Source organism: Temnothorax nylanderi, unplaced genomic scaffold, assembly GCF_030848795.1.
Source record: "Temnothorax nylanderi isolate EJ_2023f unplaced genomic scaffold, tnyl_v1.0 TNYL_tig0055_pilon, whole genome shotgun sequence".
NCBI classification, from domain to species: Eukaryota; Metazoa; Arthropoda; class Insecta; order Hymenoptera; family Formicidae; genus Temnothorax; species Temnothorax nylanderi.
In genome coordinates this window covers 1,147,418-1,169,002 of record NW_027249117.1, presented here as the reverse complement: position 1 = coordinate 1,169,002, position 21,585 = coordinate 1,147,418, and the positions used below count along the sequence as shown (strand labels likewise).

At 38.8% G+C, this 21,585-nt stretch overlaps 1 protein-coding gene across 1 annotated transcript; it reads left to right on the top strand.

The window, feature by feature from the left end:
- The first annotated feature begins 5,075 nt into the window (after window positions 1–5,075).
- Window positions 5,076–21,330, top strand: LOC139772957 (organic cation transporter protein-like). The gene is made up of 8 exons (XM_071707038.1): window positions 5,076–6,019; window positions 10,951–11,134; window positions 12,499–12,757; window positions 15,525–15,823; window positions 15,987–16,099; window positions 16,329–16,543; window positions 16,965–17,313; window positions 19,883–21,330. Exons 1-8 carry the CDS (start codon window positions 5,661–5,663, stop codon window positions 20,088–20,090), a joined length of 1,986 nt encoding a protein of 661 aa, XP_071563139.1. The 5' UTR covers window positions 5,076–5,660; the 3' UTR covers window positions 20,091–21,330.
- The last annotated feature ends 255 nt before the right edge of the window (window positions 21,331–21,585 follow it).

Here is a 21,585-nt window from a genome sequence, read left to right as displayed (position 1 = left end):
CAGACGGTTGCCTCTTACGGATGGAGAAGGTGAGTGGCCTCCATAAAAAATTAGACCCACATTTATAAAATTCAACGATTATTTTCACTCCAGTGCTTCTCCTTATGGCTGGCACCTAGAGGAGGCCACACATAGAATATCTTGTCACCCGTGAGTGGCCACCGACGTGTAAAATTAAACATTTACATTCTACAACTCACACAGCACAGTATGTATTGAAATCTACATGTATAAAGCATTGCGATCTCTACCCATTACTCAATTTGTAATAATAATACTCTGTTTAGTTGCTGAAGATGGTCCGAATAGGGACCGAAACGTACGTCGTTTAAGGGGTTATACTACCTTGGCGCACTGAATAATGAACTCTTTTTTGGGAATTTTTTTCTCGAAAATTACTCAATGGATTAAAATGAAATTTTGAGACTTTATTATACATGTATTAAGGTATACAAAAATAATTTTTATTTAAATTTAAGATACAAAATGGCGTCGTGGCACTAGGTAACTCGAAACCACGTTTTTCAAATTTGCGTACATCGTAGCTCGCTCAATTTTTATTGGATTGACTTGAAATTTTAACTGCAGCTTTTTAGACAGATTATCCATCGAAGTACATAAGGTTTTTAAGATTGATAAATAATTACATTTGCAATAAACAATTTAAGGTCGATTCAAGAGCCCAAAAATGAAACAACAAAATTAAAACTGATGTCAATTCGCGAATTTTTAAAATAAAATTATAATCCTATGTACTTCCAATGAAAAACTAATGTAGATTAAGGAAAAAATTTTTTTTTTGCTATAGGTGGTGTACAGAGACTTCTACAGTGTACGCAGATTTCCTCCTCGGACAAAACATGTGTTCAAGTTACCTAGTGCCACCACGCCATTTTGTATCTTAAATTTAAATAAAAATTATTTTTGTATACCTTAATACATGTATAATAAAGTCTCAAAATTTCATTTTAATCCATTGAGTAGTTTTCGAGAAAAAAATTCCCAAAAAAGGGTTCATTATTCAGTGCGCCAAGGTAGTATAACCCCTTAATTCCATGAAGAATAAATATTATTTCGCACCGTCAACAGCGATTGGCTCTTAATTAGCCCGTTTCCTTCCACGTGTGGACATCCAACAGAGCCTTATCTCTCCAATTTTAATATTATTTTTGATTTGATCAAAAACCCTCATGATCCTTTTAATTAGCTCTTCCCTAGTATCGACTGGAATTATATACACCGGAGCGTAGCTCCTCATCAAGGACGCGTCGAAGGACAAGGATTCTTTAACAAAAGTCGATTTTTTTTTTGTAGGACCTACTATCTCCTAAAGTTGCTCTATGGATCTTGTTACATTTTGTATATACGCGAGTTACTCATTTTATAATGTTACAGTTTTAATAAATTAATTGCTCATCCGAACGATCAACTACTGCACGATTGCAACGATTCAGGCAACTCGGCACGATCGATAAATCACAGTGATAAACTTTCAGATTTGTCTCAAAGATATTTATATAAAACTGATGCAACCCAGCGATCGCACGGAATCATTCAGCTAGATGAATTTACGATTATCTGAAGTCGCGATTGCTCCTGCTCGAAACTATAATAGCCCAGTAGCTAGGTACCCTGCAAAAGGTCGGGTAGTTTTGATTTTTGGATATGTTTTATACTTTGGGGTCCTAATGAAAAATCAAAGTTTTCGACCTTGGCGCACTTCCGCTCGCGCCGCCATCTTGAGAAAATGGAGCACAAAACCGGTTTTTTCGGAATATCTCCTCACCAGTAGGTATTTGGGCAAAAATAGTTATTATCAATTTTGTAGAAGATATAATTCCCTACAACTTTTGTCTGAAACATTTTTTCGTATATCTAATAGATAGCAAGCTACAGCACTGTAAAGTGAAGCAAATTATTAAAAAAAAAAAAAAATTAGTTCGGTAGAAAAATTATCACATGCCTCGGTGATCGAATTGGTGAGACGCCCGCACGGTATGAGGGAGGACCAGGTTCGAATCCTGGCTGAGGTGATATTTTTCGCAATAAATTCTTTACAGTAATATTTGGGGGGAGGAGATGTTAGATACGATGCGTATCAGCATCAAAAATTAAAAAACATATCCAAAAATCAGAACTACCCGACCTTTTGTAGGGCAAGACCTATTTTTTTCCCCCTGCTACTGGGCTATAATATGTACTCTGTATAAAACAATCATCTCATTAAGCATGTGTTCTGCCAGCAGAGTCTGCCGACATAATCTGTTCGAAATCGACAGGCCTTCGGAAGTAGCATAATGTCTCTCGAGACGCACTCGGATTATTTCGAAGATTTGTAAATGGCAAAGCCAAATATATTCACGTTCAAAGAATAGCCGCTGTGTTTCCGAGAGGTTTCGAGAGACAAGAAACAGTGTCACGCTCTTTCCGCGTGTACCGGTTCTCTTCCTTTGTCTCGGGAACCGCTGAGCGAGAGGTAAACACCCGAGCTAGGGAAAGAGACATAGACGTAAACAGCTGATCGGTCATCGGCCCCGAGGACTGCGGAACAGTTTGAAATTGTCAAATGACGTACGTCTCGGGGTGTCGATGGCCGATTGGCCCAGCGCAATTTCGGAGCGCGAGCGGGGGGTCGAAGTGCGAGCCGATAAAGCTCCGGTCCTCCGCGCGCGACCTGGGATTCGCTTCCGAGTATCATAAAGAGAGAAAAGTGAGAATCGCTTGAATTGCACGCCGAAGCAACGCGTTAACGATTACGATTCCGTATTTCGGGTGCTGTATTGTCGGTCTGTCGTCAAGCTTTTCCTGAGCTGCTCTCGGTTCTAAGCTCGAGCTCCGAGTGACGGCCTTCTCCGCGCGCATTCGCCCGCGTAATTAAGTTGGTCGCGATAAACTGAAACTATTGTAAATAGCTGTACATAAAGGTTCATTTTAATTATAGACATTTTCGTGATAAACTCTGAAACGTTTGAATCACCTCGAACGCCCAATTCCTTCTCCCATTCGCGCACATAATCTGACAGCAAATTTTATTAGCAGAAGTTGCGATTGCTGCTGCTCGAAACTGCTCCATATAAAACAATCATCTCATTAAACATGTGTTCTGTCAGCAGAGTCTGCCGACATAATCTGACAGTAAATTTTATTAGCAGAAGTTAGGTAAAATTTGTTATTTCGTAATTTACGAGGATGTTTAAAATATAAACGGGAATTTGTTTCTATATATGTTATGTATACAGACCGGAATGCTTCACATACTACTTTTTATTATAATTCCCCTCGACTGCAGTGTCTTGTCCCATTATTCTGGAAACTTTCTAATTCCTAAATCAAAGAAAGTTTTAGGTAGCTTGTCAAAACAACTGTGCACAATTTCAATGACCTCGTTATCATTGCGCATAGGTATCTTCGCACTGATCGGATACTTGATGTACTAACTATGAATTTTATACTATTTCTCTTCATTTAATTTCCTTTTTTGTTTAGTTGCCACTAAGCTTGGTAAGTAAGCATAAGTTCCTTTTATCATTACAACATATAATCTACTGAACATTATAGTTCCTTTTACTTTTTAGACTTACAATCTGTGCTTTTCAACTAAGAATGCATGCAGTGTTTGTTACTACAGTTATTTTTGATGAGTTCTCATCATAGAAGTGTACTTTACTTTTGACATCTCAGTTATTTTTAACCCTTAAATGCCACCCGGGGTCCAGCGGACCCCAGACCCTTTACAATGATATATTTTCAAATGTTCCCGCCAAAAATGGAGCTCATATTTATTTATTTATTATTTTTTATTTTTTTAATTTTGGAGCCAATATTTTAACTGTTGGCGATCTTAATTTTTTATACTATGTTGAAATTGAAATTTTAACAATATAAGCATTTTATTCTCTTTTCTAAGCCTTGAACAACATTGAAAATAATTTTCATAACTAAATATCAAAAAATCAATAAGTAAGGAGACATTTTTCATGCTGGGGTCTTTTAGACCCCATGTGTCATTTACGAGATTCTTGAGAGGTGTGGCATTTAAGGGTTAAATTCTTGACTTATCATTATGTTTGACTTTAACTTCGGCTTTCCGATTAATTATTCCAACGCTTTGAACGTAAACCCCATTTCGATTTTCTTTTGTCAATAGGATGTAATTATTTTATTTTTATTCTTTTTAATGTGATTCCTCTTGGTGTTTCGTTATAATGTTCTGAAGAAGTCCAAGTATGGTTCAAAACGTTAACAGTTTTCTGCAACTTTTAAATTTTCAATAAACAACTATGTTTAATTTATTTTTTAACATCCTTATTTATTGCACGAAAATTCGCCGTCTGTCAATTTTATTAGCTGTTACTTTTCGGAGCGTAATATAATTCTTTTTATCATTGTGATATATATTTCTTGCTTCCTAAAAATTCCTTTAGTCAGTGGTCCGATTATCATCTGTTTGGCCCGATTACCCCCGTTTATATGTGCAAAGTTGGTTTAACAAGCTACTTAAAACATTATTTAATCTGTCTTCGACAGATTTGGCTATCTGGGTAATTACCATTAGTTTTTCAGAGCATCTCTTTATGCTTTATCTGTATCGTTTTATGTTACGTATTATTTTTCTCAGTTATTCGAAATAGAACTAAACCCTAGAGTTTAACAAACAATCGTAATAATAAAAAGAAAGATTATCGCAACACCCCGTACAATTCATTTGTAGTGTCTCTGGCACGTAGTGTTTTAAAACTATATTTCTAAGTGGACATTGCGCGTTAACCAGGGATATTCAATCAATATCCAAAAATACCCACCGCTTGTCCATGCTATATGGAACGTGCGCGATGCTGGAAAAGAGAAGAGGCCAACGCCGGTGGTTCGAGCATCGGCATCAGCAGCAGCAACAGCAGCAGTAACGGACGAGGGCGATCGATGTGATCCGTGGCGCGTTCAATGCCACACTTGGAGAACATTGAATTGTGTTCAGTAACAGAGCCGCAGTAGCAGCAGAGAGAGAGAGAGAGAGAGAGAGAGAGAGAGAGAGAGAGAGAGAGAGAGAGAGAGAGAGAGAGAGAGAGAGAGAGAAAGAGTGAGAAAGAGAGAGGGGGTATACCCCACGGTCGATGCCTATATAGCCAGCTACGAACGCAACAGATCGTTCCAGTCGTTGTCTCTCGTCTCAGGATTTGCTAGCTTCCTTTTTTTTCGCCTATTATTATACATGTCCTCGGATTAGTCTCGATTCTTCCGAGGCCTCGCGCGATACATTCCCACAATGTACACAGTCACAGTTTAATCAAATGATCATCTAACGAGCCGATTAGTTTCGCCGGTTCGGTTATCGCGATCGAAGTGGTGCTCGAAGAGATAGTGGCCGGCGATAACAATTCGTACCGTCGCGACAAGCGAAGATTAGGAAATCTCCGATATGTTCTCCGTGACGTAGGACGGAGTCTGTTCGCCGTCGCCGAGCGGAAGCTGGGGAGGAGTTTCGTAATAAATAAAGTGCATCTGTTTATTTCGTTGCGCTGCGTCGCGCAAATCGGCCGTTTTAATTGTGCGCGCGTGGCGCAGCATCCTGAAGGCTGGATCCGAAACGCGCACGCAGCACGAAGAAACTGTTACCTCCCATCTTCTCCCGGGGAACATCGGAGGTCTCGGTCGACAGTGATATGCCGCCGCAGGAGAAGTTTCCAGTGTCCGCCGGGATTTCCGGAAACTTGTCCCCGCAGGATGCGAGCCCCGACGGGGGCCTGTCAGCCTCGGCCTCATCCGACGGGCTTTCGTCCGTCAAGGGCCGCAAGAGCGGCGACGATCAAGATGACCAGGAGCAGCCTAAGGACATAGACTTCGACGACTTGCTGCCGCACTTAGGCGAGTTCGGCACCTATCAGAGGATCCTGTTCGTGCTAATGATACCGTTCGCCTTCTTCGTCGCCTGGGTGTACTTCTCGCAGATATTCATCACCCTCGTGCCGGAGGAGCACTGGTGTCGCGTGCCGGAATTGGAGAACCTCCCGGTCGAAGAAAGGTATAGAATGGAAATTGAAGTCATCGTCGCGTTTTTAAGCTTTAGCGATGGAAGAGAAAAGTGTACTGATTATTTCGAGAGAAACAATAGAAAGCAACAGGAAAATTATAGTGATATTAGCGTTTCTCGCCGAATTAAATAACGTACAGATCAAGAGACACGGTAGTGTCTCGCGCCAAGTACTTACACGCGCAGCGAGAAACACTACCTGTATATTTACGCGCGAGTATATTATTATTATAGTTTTGTCGAACAAATCTTCCTCACTTTCTTATTTTTGACACCAGAGTAAGAATCTACTCCAAAACAGATTTTATCGTTGAATGAATAGTATGACAACTCATTTATACGATATTATCGTATTAAATATTTGAAGTAATTACATGTTTTTTTATGAGAGAATATTATTACTTAAGATAGCATAATTTTTGCGCATGAACTATTTTGATATTTGAATATTTCTTTCACGCTTTGGCACATATGATTATTTGAGCGTGTTATAAATTACTTATCTACCGCTTAAAATTCACAATTTTGCGCGAATATGGTTCGTAAATAAAGCGCAAAATGAATACAGCACTTAGCAGTATCAACGTGATCATTGAATGATAATTCATACTCTTATCACATCTCCTCTCTTATCACTACTTGCATTGCTTAACATAAAGCATGAAATCATTCAAGTTCATCGTGGTAATCGCCTCTTGTCGATTCATAACAGATTAGAGCAACTGTAAAATATTTAAACATGAACCATTTTGATATGTAGGGGAGACCGGGGCTAAACCGTCTGTTTTTTTTCGGTGCCGATTTTTAACAACAAAATAAATAATTGTAGTTAAATGTGGTATACCGCTGTAAAGAGTGAACCTTTAGCTACAAAATTTATATAGGAAATTTTTGTCTACGTCGCTTTGTTTAACCGGTATAGAGCAAAAACGACAACGGTGGAAAAATTGAAATCTCAAAAATGCCGGGGTTAAACCGTCTACCCCCCGGGGTAAATCAGTTTCAGGTTTGATCGCCCATGAAATATTAGACATCTACACTGGATTCGTGTTCAGCATGCATTACTCTTTACAATCAGCATGCATTATAATCACGTACCTCGAGATTTGGAGAGCAAATATTATTGCAGATATTACAAAATTTCCACGCGCAGAAAATTTCACTTTTCACCACGAAAACACGTTTGCTCTCGTAAAAATCATAACACGGCAGGTAACCTGCCGAAACTCCGTTGGTCACATGGGTACCATAAGCAGCGTTTACAATGTTAATAGCGAGTTCGCACAATATACAGGTTCCGATATATTTGATTAGACGGATTTACCCCGTAGACGTTTTAGCCCCGGTCTCCCCTATTTGGATATTTCTTTCACGCCTTACTATTTGGCACGTGATTATTTGAGCATGTTATAAATTACTTATCTACGATATCCGCTTATTCACATTTTTACGCGAATATAATTCGTAAATAAACCACGGAATGGATGTAGCACTTAGCAGTATCAACATGATTACCGAATGATAATTCACAGTCTTATATTTCCTCTCTTATCGCTACTTATTTGCTTAACACAAAACGTAAAGTACATCGTGATAATCATCTACTTGTCGATTAAAAATAGATTAGTGTGAGATATTAATTTGATAAGGTATTAAAACAAGAGATTTCGATAACGTTTCTTGTCTACCAGGCGACAAAGTTCTTGATTAGAATACAGGACAAATGTTTTTTTTTTTTTTCGATATAACAATATGTTCACATTCTAACTTCGCTAAAGAATAATAGAGCTTGTTGTAAATGCATAACGATACAGATAGTCCCCTTACAGTGACCGCGCATGTACGTTAACTCAATAGGAGACGAAACTTTTCATCAGTTCATCAGAAACGCGAAGAGCGTTCGCGATAACTGGTTTTAGAACTTTTAAATACTGCTTTGTCTCTTCATTATGCTTATGCAACTGCATTTTCATAAACACTTCTCTCTTCCTTTTCCTGTTATTTTTCTTTTTAAAAAACTCGAGGACCGGTCGGTCGCAGTTTATTCTCGCATTTCGATATACCATATCTGTAACCACTTTTACGGTAATTCGTGCGGATTTTATTCTGCGTTACGACTACCGGTATTCCGCGGAGACCGTTTTCCCGCGCGGTTAATTGTTCACGCGAACAAATATACCATGAACATTCGAATTACCCGGAATACGTAGAACTGGTGATTCACGGCTTGCGATTTACTATATATTTTCTTACTGCGAAAGCTTGGTCAGCGCGTTTTATGAATTATCGAACACGATGCTAGACGTAAATTATTTATTACATAATCGACTATACATTTGCCTTGTTTGAAAGTATTCTTTAGCCATTTCCCAATTATTTAGAATCAATTTTTCAATTATAAAGAAAAAAATCTTTCTAAACGCTATGTGTAGAAGTGTCTATAATGATTCCGAGATAAACAGAAAAACACGAATGGAACGCAATAGTTTCACTTAAACCCACTTTAGACGCGGTCTGTAATTTCCGTCAAATTTCAAGCAAAGTATATTTATAATTTATATTACATTTATAATATACTCTATATTATATTATATATTATATTATATTTAATTCTCCATATTTATATATGTATTTCAAGATATATTTCATATGTGATTGTATTTTTGTCTTTTCAAATGTTTTACGTATTACGCGACAGATAAAACTGTAAGTCGAATTCCATCTTAAATTCTGTCACGAAGATCGTCTAAAGAGTTTTGCGCGATATATTCACGGCTTGTTTAGCCGCTGCAGTGTATGCAAATCTGGGCTATAACGACATAATGTGAGACGCGCTAATAACTCGTAAAAGCGCTCCTAATGACCTGTTATGCTGCACTTTAAGTAAACACGCATATCTCGTGAATTTTTTAAATAAAAAAAAGTAAAAAAGAGAAACAAAAGATGAAATAAACGCGGCGTATGTACAACGTGTAACGCTATTCTCGGCTATTGTCACTGATGCATGTGTTTTTCCACATTCGCTGACAGCGAGCGTCGGCGATTTTTCATCTCCGATGATCGCAAAAGAACGGATGGAAACTACGGCGTGAAACGTATCGGTGTTTGTAGAAGTACGTGTCAGTCAGGGAAAGTATGGAAACAACGCGCGACGTCGAGACCTTCGCAGTCACAATTCGATTGCACGATTCGGCACGATAAGGATCGTGCGATTAGTAATACCTGCGTGTTGGTTTAATAGCCTCCTTCTATCTCTCTGACGTCAGCTTAATGACGAGATAAATGACCGGTTGATGCCAGTTATTTTTTTTCTGCAGAAATCCATAAGAAGTATGTACACAGACATCGGACGTGACCCGCGTTACTTATTATTATTATTACAGCACTTTCAACCGTTTTCAAATGGAGCAGCGATCATGCCACTTTATCCATCGATCCGCATAATTAATAGACCGATTGTAATGGTAGAATGACGTTTGTATTAAATGGAGCGGAAAAAATTTTTTAGCGTGTCTGCGACGTGTACTTCGAGCGGAGAAGATTAGCGAGGGAGATATAATTCGCAATTATAAGCTATATTATCTTTCTTTCACACATATAAGCCATAAATCGCGGCTAATACTTAGCTTAGCGCTTTAACGAGAATAAATTTATTACGAGTTATCGTCAAGTGCACTCTTACCTCACTTGAAATTTTTCCGTCGTTATTATATTTGTGACAATCTTGGGCAAATTGCACGCAGAATTTCGTTGTGCTCGTGCTAACGTTTTTGCAACTGTTAGTGGCAATTAGAAAATCAATAAGGCAAATATATATATTTGCACAACGCTCCCGGCTGCCCGGAGGCCAGCACGAGTATTCGTGGATAATGAATGATAAATTTGCACGAAACCTTCGTATGAGCAATGAGAGCGTGAACGTGAAAACTACTTGTGTAAGCCTTTCGACATAACGCCGCGCTAAAACCACACTGATTGCACGTGAGCGACCAGAAAGACGGTCCTTAAACAGGATGCCTCTGCGATGCATATTTCGATATATGTTTAATTAATACATACCATATGCATTGCAAGTAAATAAAATTCGTCTTCAAATATTTCTTGAAGAACCGATAGGTAAAACCTCTCTGTATATCAATATCACATGTGTTATTGATCTTTGGATAATAAATTATCGAATATTTTTTTATAATTATAAATATAAATTATAACATCCTTTAATTGCGCGAGTTTGGCCTCTTAATTCTCAAATTTGTATTTACATTCAACGAGCTTCTGTATTTTTAATAAAATAAATTCTAAATGGCACAAAAATTGATATTTGTTGATCTTATAGAAGCTTTTGTATGTAAAAAAGATTATCTTACGACATTTAACCTGAAATAAAAAACTATTATAAGTGTTTTCAAACAGAATATGTTGATACGCAATGACTTTAACTGTGTAATTTTTTTTCTCAATAATATGTGCCTCTTTGCGCGTATATTTGCAGATTTACGATCCAATGTCGTAACTTTAATATTTTCGCGCGGCCAGTTACTAACTCGTGCAGAATGCTAGAGAGATGCTCGCGCAAGGATATTTATCAAGGATGAAAAATGTTGTACGTGCATTGCAATCGATGTCGAATGCGTCCGTTCGTTCGTGCAAATCTCGCCTAAAGGTCAGATTGCATGCGTTTTATTAACCGAAGGTATGCACGCACTCGATAATTGGGGACCTTTATACGCGATAATTATTGCCGGCTTATAATCGTTTTCGATTTCCCGTCAGGATAGTCCCTCCTGACATTTTGTTGGGTCAATGCTTGACATTTACTGGACATTTTCTTATTATATCGACCGTCTTTTACCAGAACTTTCCACATCTGCGTTGATTTCTGCCTCCGAATGGTATTTTTATTTTGTCATTCGATTTTTCAGAATCGCCCTGGCGATACCGGTCGGCGAGGATGGCTATTCCAAATGCACCATGTACGATGTGAATTACACGGAACTCCTATTGAACGGGATCAGAGAGGCGGATCCGAACTGGACGACGAAGGGTTGCTCGCACGGTTGGGAGTTCAATTTTACCGACATCCCCTACGAGACCGTGGCGACCGAGGTAAGAGGAAAAGGAGAAAGCAGCGGAGGATGAGGATTGATAAGAATCATGACGGAAGAACGACACTCTCTCCTCAGGGAGCGACGATCCTTTCGTTAAGCGTCAAAAACGCTTGTTCGCTTGTTGCGCGAATTAGATATTTCAAGGTGGCTCGAGCGCGTAGCAACGTGGTAGCACTGGTAGCGAACGGGTAATGGAGTTAAATATACGATGTAACGAGCATTCATCAGCCGTTCGACAGCCAAAAGACAGTCGTATACTTGGCACGCATATCGCCGACGTGCAACAGATGTTTGCGTCGCGCTGTCACGCGAACTCGCGGCACGTGTATTCGCGCGGCAAGGACGGATCGAGAGTATATAAAGAGATACAATTTACACGCGCGATTGCGCCGCGGAATTAAGCAATTCCTCGCGCTTGTTGGACGGATTGCCTAGAAATAAGATCGCACTGCCGGTGCAGGTTTGAAAGCAATCGGCCTTTATCTTCCAGAGGACGTACCCGGTTCCTCTTGCGTAGATCTTTGCACGTTGGACGCCTGCTTCCAAGCGCGGAAATGAACTAAGGAGATGTATGGTTTAGGCTTTGCCGGTCAAGAGGCAAAATCAAGAATATTACTAAGTACTTTCTTTATATGTATATATGTATACATAACAGAAAAAAAAACAAATTTTTCTATTGATAAAATATAAAATATTTATATGTATGTACATATGTATACATAACAGAAAAAAAACAAATTTTTCTATTGATAAAATATAAAATATTAAAATGTAAAAGAAACTAGACATTTCAACCTTCTTTGAGATCATCATCAGTGGTATTTAAATATGACGATATTTATATAATTAAAATGTATGGTGCTTGTTTGAACAGAAAGAGTCATTTGCGCAGCAATATTTCTTAGGCATTGAAATGAGGGTGTGGTGTTAATTTTGTAGGCATGCGCTCTCTCTCTCTCTCTCTCTCTCTCTCTCTCTCTCTCTCTCTCTCTCTCTCTCTCTCTCTCTCTCTCTCTCTCTCTCTCTCTCTCTCTCTCTCTTGGATTTATTGCTCGCATAACTCATATACATTAATATGCGTCACTGACGAACGGAATATGTTGAGATAACTGACATCGACAAAAAAGGCAACACTCGTCAATAAATAATTATATTATGATACAACAACAACAATAATAATACATATAATCCTAATAATTGTAACATTATAATATTAATAAATAATAATAATATTGTACAAAAACAGGCAGGGGCCTATAATTTGCCGACGCCTGTCTTATATCTCCGAATAACAGAATTCATTTTCGAGCGTCGACGCCGGGAAGTAAATTATTCGATCATAGATCGAATTATTCATTGCAGTTGGGATGGGTGTGCGAACACAGCGCGCTGCCGACGGCCGCTCAGAGCGTCTTCTTCGTCGGCGCGATCTTCGGCGGCCTGATCTTCGGATGGATCGCCGACAGATACGGCAGAATACCGGCGCTGGTCGGCGCAAATGTCACCGGCTTTCTAGCGGGCGTCGCGACCGTTTTGGCCGGAAGTTTCTGGGAGTTCGCGCTGTGCCGGTTCTTCGTCGGCTTTGCCTTCGACAATTGTTTCACCATGATGTACATACTGGGTACGTATGTGTCGCGAGATCTTCGTACACTCAACTCTTCTAGAAACGAAGAAAACGTCGCAGAATTTAGACATTTTTATAAAGCCAAGCGGTGCTTTTTCAATTTAATCTATCGCACGTTAACCATGGAGATTTTTATTTTTTTCCGACGCGATAATTGCTTGCTTGTTGACGATAAGCGTCATCAATCCTTCCATGTAATTTGTGACCCCAGCCGGAGGCGGAAGAAATCGCAGAAACCGCGCTCGTCGCAACAGGACACGCTTGACGCACGATTAAAGGCTACCCAGTAAGCAAGAAACGTCAAGAAACATTTCAACTACATTGCATTAATGTTAAAATGTTGCTGTAATGTAGTTAAAATGTTTCTTGATGTTTCTTGCTTACTGGGTAATAGTCATGACTTTTCGTTAATCATTAAGACGGTGAATCATATTTGCGAATAATAGAAATGGTAATGACCTTGTCAAAGAAACGAGCCAATTAATATTTCCGAGCCGATCTGAAGACCTGATTTGCTAAATTCCGCGATTAACTTTTACGACTATATTACCTACTTAACTATGTAGACTATTTCTATCTAATTGCCTATGTATACTATAATTAAGAATCAATAAGTTACCTTTTATTCGCAATATATCATTCGCTTAATTACTGCATGCCAAGACACAATTATAATCGTCGCATCGAGTCTCGAACTCTTGGTCGCCTGTTGAAACCTACACCTAAGTATGTAGATTTTTAGCGACGTACTGGCACGTTGCCGTCAAACAAGATCGGTGGGATTCCAGACCGGAATCGATCGTGATCAGTTTTCCTTTCCACCGCGCTTATTATTAATTAGCGATTAATGAGAAATTCCGCTCGCGCGTTCTTTCTCGTATAGGCGTTCTTCCCACGTCCCAGGGAGAACAGAAAGTCACAATAAAATCAAAATGACGTCAAAATGATGGTAAAATGATTGTAAAATGACCAAAAATCGTCATTTTGCAGTCATTTTGACATCATTTTGACTTTATTGTGACTTGCTGTTCTACCTGGGGTACGTGGTTATCCCAATTCGAACGTGAAACAATGCCGTGCGCTAGAAATGCATCTCCTTGTATTCACTAAAGCGTTACGTCCAACCTTAACCCCATCAGCTATCGCGCTGCAATCGTCGTTATTTCAGCGCAATTGTAATTAAGCTGATTAAATCGTGACATGATTAAATGTTTTCATAAGAGTTCTGGGATATGACTGATTTGCAGACAATTACATACGTTTATACATTCTAAATCGATCTCGCTGTAAAAAGGGAGAGCGATTCTCTTTGCCTTTCTTGTCCTTTCTTGCGCAATTATCTCGCGCCCGATTATCGCCGCCTGGCCTTGGCGATAGACCTGGCAATCCGGCCCGAGTGATTGTCGGTCTGCCCGAATCGATCTCTGAGCGCCTGTTGAGTCATGACCGATTACGATCGCCGGATTCAGCTACCAGGTCAAGCTCGCCCGGTTTGACTCACGTAAGTCACGGTTATTGCACTCGCGCGTTTTGTCAGTTCCGTTTCGCCGATCTCGTCGGTCGGTGGAAGCGTAACCAACGTCAGAGGCACGTGCCGTTATCCGCTCGTAAAAGAAGCATTAAGTCGATCGTGTCTCATTGTTTCTCGAGAAATGTATTCGTTACGGGAAGTTTGATATCAATTTGCCTTTTTGAAGGACGAAGGAGATCGTGAAATCGCTCGATTCGTGTTTCCGCCGAATTCCTTACGCGTTTTACACCGCAAGCTGTCGTCGCGAAAAGTGTGCAAGTCGACACAGGTTTCACGATATAGTTACGCGAACAATTTTGTTTATAAAAAATAAACTTGTTAATGATTAATTTGACGGCACGAACATTTGTAATTCAGCTTCCGTAAATCAGCTTGTTCGTAATAAGAGAGGAGATTCGAGCTTTCAGAAGTCTTGAATATTAATATATACGTCTTTTCTTTGACTACAAAAGTAGTCACTACTATTACTCAAAGCGTTTTTTTTTAATTATTCAAGGAATGTGCAATCGATACATTTTGAAATCTGCAAATCGGTTTATATTGAATCTCGTAGCCTTGCGACTGTCGCTAAACACGCATAGATCAGTTCACTGATAATTTTACGCTTCACAGATGGATGGTAGCGTGAAGGTAGTGCATTTGAAAAAATGACCGTTCGTCGATCTAATTAAGATAATGTAAGTCAACAATAATGCGTTATCCTCTTAGCAAACAGGAAACACATTTCGTGGTTTAATGTTCAAGCTGTTACATGACGAGGATGATAGGAGGTCACGTTTGTCGGCTACGAGTATAACGAGAAGTTTGCGTTAACTATTAAGCTTCCTTGCGCTAACAACCAAGTATTATCTAAATTACAAGAAGCGAGAGATAGGCAGGTTTCTCGATGCATTCTCTGGGTTTCATCCTGGACGGCTCGCGCAAGATCAGGGCGAAGGATATCATTCGCAGCATAATAATAATTTAATCATAAATCTATCCCGAGATTAGAGAAGCAACTGTCCGACTGTCCGCGAGAAAGCGTTCAAGATGACTTTTATTTAGAAAGTAAAAGACATCATTAATATATATAGTGATTTAAATGCAGATTTTACTAGCATGATGTGCGTCACATGTTTTTTTTTAATAATTTGTGCGGTACATCTTCGATTTCGAGATCAGAGTTAGCGCTTCGCAGGTCGAACGCGGCGTTCTAGATAAATTCTTCTAAATATCTGATCTTTTCTTCTTCAGTACTGGAATACGTGGGACCGAAATGGCGCACTTTCGTGGCGAACATGTCGATAGCACTCTTCTTCACGTTCGCCGCCTGCATCTTACCTTGGATCGCGTACTTCCTAGCCAACTGGAGGCTGACTTGCATTACGATATCCGTCCCTCTGGCTCTGGCGGTGGCGGCACCCTGGTTGGTACCAGAAAGCGCGAGGTGGCTTGTCAGTCAAGGCCAAGTGGAGAAAGCCATTGGGATCTTGGGTAAATTCGAACGCATGAACGGCACGAAAGTACCCGAAAACGTCTATCAACAGTTCCGCGTAAGGATCGTTGCTCCCAGACAGCACGCATGTCTAAAAGATATCTTTACGATATTTTGGATATGCATGTTGTCTGGGCTCTTTTTTGTGAGGAGAAAAAAATTACGTCAAACTCATCGAGAAAAATTCACGTTGTAAATGACTGCTTTTGTTGATGTAACAGGAAACCTGCGCCAGAGTATGCAAAGAGCAAGAGGCGGACAAGACTTACTCCGTGGTGGATCTATTTAAGAGTCCACGTTTGCGAAATGTTACGATTCTCCTCATTATTATCTGGTGAGTTATCCACATAATAAACAATGCTTCTTCAATTTCAATAGATTCTGAGGCTGCTAAGTTGGAAATGCTTTAATAAATAGCGTTCAACAGACATTTCAGTATTATAGCTTATAAGAGAAAATGTATGTAACATTGAATAAAAGATAATCATTATTCGATGACTATGAAGAATAAGAAGGTAAGGTTGTTCTTTATCTACATGTACCGATTATGTCCCGCAATGTAGGATGGTGATATCGCTGGTATTCGATGGCCACGTAAGAAACGTGAATAATCTCGGGCTCGACGTTTTTGTAACGTTTACCATAGCGGCGTTTACCGAACTACCCGCCGACACGTTCCTCACCCTCGTTCTCGATCGATGGGGTAGACGATGGTTGGCCTGCGGTACCATGGTAATTTCCGGAATTTTCAGCATTTGGGCAAGCGCGATTTCAAACAGTGAGTTATCTCTCTTTTTACCTAATATAGATTATTAAAACGTCCGAAATAATAGCGTTCCAAAAAATTCATAAAATAGAACAAAATCATAAAAAATTTTGGAAATTTTAAAATTAAGAAAGATTAAAATTAAAGATTAAAATTAAAGATTAAAATTAAAGATTAAAATTGAAGATTGGGATGACACATAGCTCAGAGCGAAAATAATCGACCCATAAGTCGCGACTATAGCAAGTCGCGGGTTTGATCCCTTATCTCGCATGGATATTACATAGTGCTCTATAAAAAGAACGTTTCAAAAATCCCATTGCAAACGGCAACGGACGGTGATAGACTACTAAAAAAAAATAATTAAAATTAAAGATTAAAATTACAGACTAGCTGTGGAAAATTACAGTTTTTCTTCTGATTTCCGTTTCAGATATTTATTCGGCCACCCTGGCGATCGTCGGTAGATTCTGGGTCAACATCTCATATAACATCGGTCTTCAGTATGCGGCCGAAGTGTTGCCGACAGTTGTAAGGGCTCAAGGGGTTGCCTTGATCCATATAATGGGATACGTAGCCAGCATCCTTGCACCCTTTGTCGTTTACCTGGACACTGTCTCGCCCATTTTGCCACTGCTGGTTCTCGGCGTCATGGGGATTTTGGGCGGTCTTTTGACACTCCTGTTACCGGAGACACTCGATAAGGATCTGCCGCAGACCTTGCAGGACGGCGAAGATTTTGGAAAGAATCAAAAGCTATGGGACATGCCGTGTCTCTCGAAGTAAGTGTCGAAGATGATTCTCTTTCACATTATTTCGTTACAACTTTTACAATACTCGGTACTTTTTTCCTTCGATAAAATAATCGCGTTAAAAACTTATCTTAAAAAAATATCTTTTCTCCAATTCTTTTTAAATGTTTATTTCAAATTGAATATATTTCTTTCTTAATTTCTCCTTCTTACCAAATATATTTTTTTTAAGAAAAGAGTAGCGCATATTATTTCCTGAGAGATATCGTATTCGTATATTCCCAGTTAGCCAAATCTGAAAAAAGCATATTTTGTCAAACGTCTGCAACAAATTTCTTTGGCAGAAAAATGACGGTAAAATCTGTTAATTAAATTGACGTTTACAAAACGATAGCAAAAATTACTTACTGCTCATAGAATGAGAATAAATTGGAGCCAAAAACTGCGCAAAATTTGCTAGCATAATCTAACAACTCGATTATTCAACGTGCCTTTTAAAATAAGTAGGGTATGGTGGGGCAGGTTGAGACGGATTTTTTGTTTAGGTTCATATTTCCTGAACTAAGAAAGGTAAATTAAAGATCGGGGTATCTATAGATAGAGAGACCTTTTGTGTACATGAAAGTAATTTTTAATTTTCAATATGTTAAAACATTCGAGTGTAATTAATCTTTCAAACTCCTGCATTTGTCTCAATGTGCCTCACCCATGGGGCACATTGAGACAACCTAAATAATGACTCAAACACCATTTTTTGAACATATGACTGTCTTTATTCAGAACAAAAAAAATTTACACAAAGAAGTCAATATAAATATTCATAAAAAAATCATAAAGTATCATAAAAGAAATATTTCTTTTTACTTCTCTTATTTTATAGCACAGCCATAACTTCATGCATTAATATGTATCTATAAAACTATTAATATGTACCTAAACTAGATAGTGATGTAATCATTATTTGACACGTTTACGAGACAATGACTTGCTTATAATTTATAATGTGCTAACAAGGAAACCCACGAAAGTGTCCCTCTCTGATTTTGACCTTTTAGTATGTTGTTCTCTAGATGAAAATAAGGGACACGTATTTTTTTATACATGCCCATACGTGTGTTTAGGGGATGAAAGGGACCCCTTTGAAGAAAATCAGTTTTTCTCTTTTGGGTCGAATACCTCCGAAACTATGTAAAAGGTAGAAAAAATTTTTTTGAACAAAAATTGAATGGTTTGAAAAGCACTTTAGAATAATGACAAAATAAATTTTTTTATTTTAACTTTTTTTATTTTTATTAAAAAATAAATATTAAAAAATTTTTTGTCATTGTTTTAAAGTACTCTTTAGATCATTCAACTTTTATTTAAAATTTTTTTTCCATTTTTTATAATTTCGGAAATATTCAGCCCGAAAGAGAAAAGTCAATTTTTTTCAAAGGGGTGTTTTACCCCCTAAACGCGCGTATGAGCACGTATAAAAAAATACATGTCCCTTATTTTCATCTAGAGAACAACATACTGAAGCTCATCAAAATCGGAGGGGGACACTTCTGTGGGTTACCTTGTTAAGTAATGTTTCCTTGACTTTAACATTAACTAGCAAACAGTAAGTAATCTAACATCAACATTAAAGTTATATAGTGACTGCTGACGTTTAAATCCCCCATCATCTTTAACTAATTTAATGGCATTCTTCATCGAATCAGCTAGGTGTGAATGTGCCATTCGTCGTCTTCCTGATTCGGTTCCTGACCATGATTCCTGTAAGAGGATGCAACAATTACATTAATAACTTTAAATTTTTACCAAAAAATAGTGTTAAATTACTTAATGTATGACAGGAAAAAAATTACGGTGTCTCAACTTGCCCCACGAAAATTTGTCTCAACCGACCCCACTATACAAATATTTATAAATTTATTCAATACCGCTATAACTTGTCACTCAAGTGCGGATCTCGAAGGCCTAAAATATGCAGAAATGTCCTGCCTTTTTAATAAAACTTAAGTTTTCACTGAAATGATAAGAATTATGACCAATACTAAAGAAGGCGTGACATTCAAAACATAAATTTTACCTACCTTTTGATGGTTCTCAAAATTGAAAGATTTTTCGCGCCGCCATGCCCGGCCACAAACGTCAGTGTGAATATGAAAAATTTGGCGAACAATGGCCCTTATTTATCGGCGCTGGTATCGATCCGCTGGCGATCACCCTTTTCAAGATATCGATAAGTGTCTTAATCTGCCCCATGTCTCAATCTGCCCCACCATACCCTACCTTTAAATATGTTATACTTAAGGTGTAATACTTAAAAGTATAGGCATGGTTGAATGACCAATTTGCCGTTGTATTGCGCCGTGCATATTTTTGCTCGGTTTTTACCGTCTGTTTGCTGTTAAATTATGCTAGCAAATTTTGTGCAGTTTTTGGCGCCAATTTACTCTCATTTTATGAACAGCAAGTTCTTCAAACAAAACACTAGCCTAACGAGAACACATCAGATGGTACAGATAGTTTTGATGCAAAATTTTGATTGAATTTGCTGCTAATTTGCAAGCGTATTGTTATCACTTTGCTCAAGGGTGCTTTTTCTTTTTAGAAAAAAGCCTGACGTGGAGGCGCCGCCAGTGGCCGTCTTCCGGTCCTTCGAACGCAGCAGCTTCCGAAGTTCAATGAGAGCATCTATTCGCGGCGAGACCCTGAGGAGCAGCATGATACAAAGATCGAGCATAAGATCACGGAAAAGCGTAAATGCTGCTACGGAAGAGAGCAAGTGCGGAGAGCTGAAGAGAGCGAAGAGCAAGTGAATACTTCGAGACACGCTGCCCTGATTCTTTTTGTCTCTCTCTCTCTTTCTCTCTCTGTCTCTCTCTCTGTCTCTCTCTCTCTCTCTCTCTCTCTCTCTCTCTCTCTCTCTCTCTCTCTCTCTCTCTCTCTCTCTCTCTCTCTGTCTCTACCGTTGTTCTTTCCTTCAGAATTGTGTGATACCGCGGAGCTACCAAAATCAAATTATGCATACGCCTGTATCTGACCGTCAATGGCAGTTTTAGACCGACGAAAAGACAAAATGGAACGTTACTCTCTAACCCGTTACTCTATTAAAGTTTACTTAAATAGAGGAGAAGAGGGTTGTTGTAATTAATTTTAAATATTGACAGTAGAGAAGTATAGAAATGTCAATTAGAACTTAATCAGAATTCAACTAAAACGCTCTAATTGGCCGGTCTATTCCCACTCTGCAGATTATAGAACCCTTACGATTTTCTTTATTATATTACTCTAAATCCTATATGTGTGACGTTCTTGAAATCTGACTTGGATTTCAAGTAAATCGAGAAGGACTCTTACTCCCAGTCATGTAGTATTAACGCGAAACTACAGATTTTTTAAATTGCGATTCATACTTACATATATATTTTTACCACGCTTGTATTTAATAAGAGGAAGAAAACCGGTGTCGTGAGAGTTTAGAAATGCGTGACGTTTCGAAACTCTTATGTGTTCCTTGCGAAATGCGCGTCCTTCGAGGGAAAAAGAAAGAAGAGAAACTTTCAGATGAGAATATTTTCAGATGCACCGTTCCGATTAGATGAGAAACAGATAAAAGGCAAATGTGTACTCGAGACAATGCTGAGAACGGTTCGTGTGCATTTTACATAAATTGATCGCGTCGCTACAGCTGCGACACGTCACTGTTGCTCACGTACGCGTATAGTATGTAATACAACAATGTACATAGCGGATGGGAATCAAATTTTTGAGTTATATCAAACGACGCGACGGGCTGCGCATTGAATGCGAATTGTAGATCGCGCGTCCTGAATGGGAAATTTTCGGATATAGCAGCTTTATTGTGATAATGAACACGCGTATCGACGCCGACGTGTTCCCGCCGTTCAGGAACGCTCATCTAGAAATGCTTTTCGCTGAAATTCAGAGATCTCGAGATTTGTGTACATATACAGTATTTTATAATGTAAATATAAGAATATTAAATTAATTTGTATGTTCCGCTGATCTGTGTTAATAAATGTAAACTGATATTCAGTCGGATAGATAATTACCGCCATTACCGGTCGCCTTTGATTAAAAGGCGCTGGTATTGCTCTGTGACGAAGGTGCGATCATTAATGAACGGTAACAACTATCGACAGTTTCTCGATCGCAAATGAGAGAGTTATATATATGTTATAGTTTAATTGTTCCATGCTATTGCATTGCAATTGACGATTATCGTCGACTCGGCAAATGTACGCTAATGCAATATCGACGAAATGTTGAATACAGACATTGGGGTCATTC

Excerpts from the sequence above, each read along its gene's own strand:
- LOC139772957 (XM_071707038.1), top strand. The coding sequence starts at position 5,661 with ATGCCGCCGCAGGAGAAGTTTCCAGTGTCCGCCGGGATTTCCGGAAAC. Across the intron at positions 11,135-12,498 it reads ACGAGACCGTGGCGACCGAG|TTGGGATGGGTGTGCGAACA; the intron begins GTAAGAGGAAAA and ends TATTCATTGCAG. Across the intron at positions 16,100-16,328 it reads ATTCTCCTCATTATTATCTG|GATGGTGATATCGCTGGTAT; the intron begins GTGAGTTATCCA and ends CCCGCAATGTAG.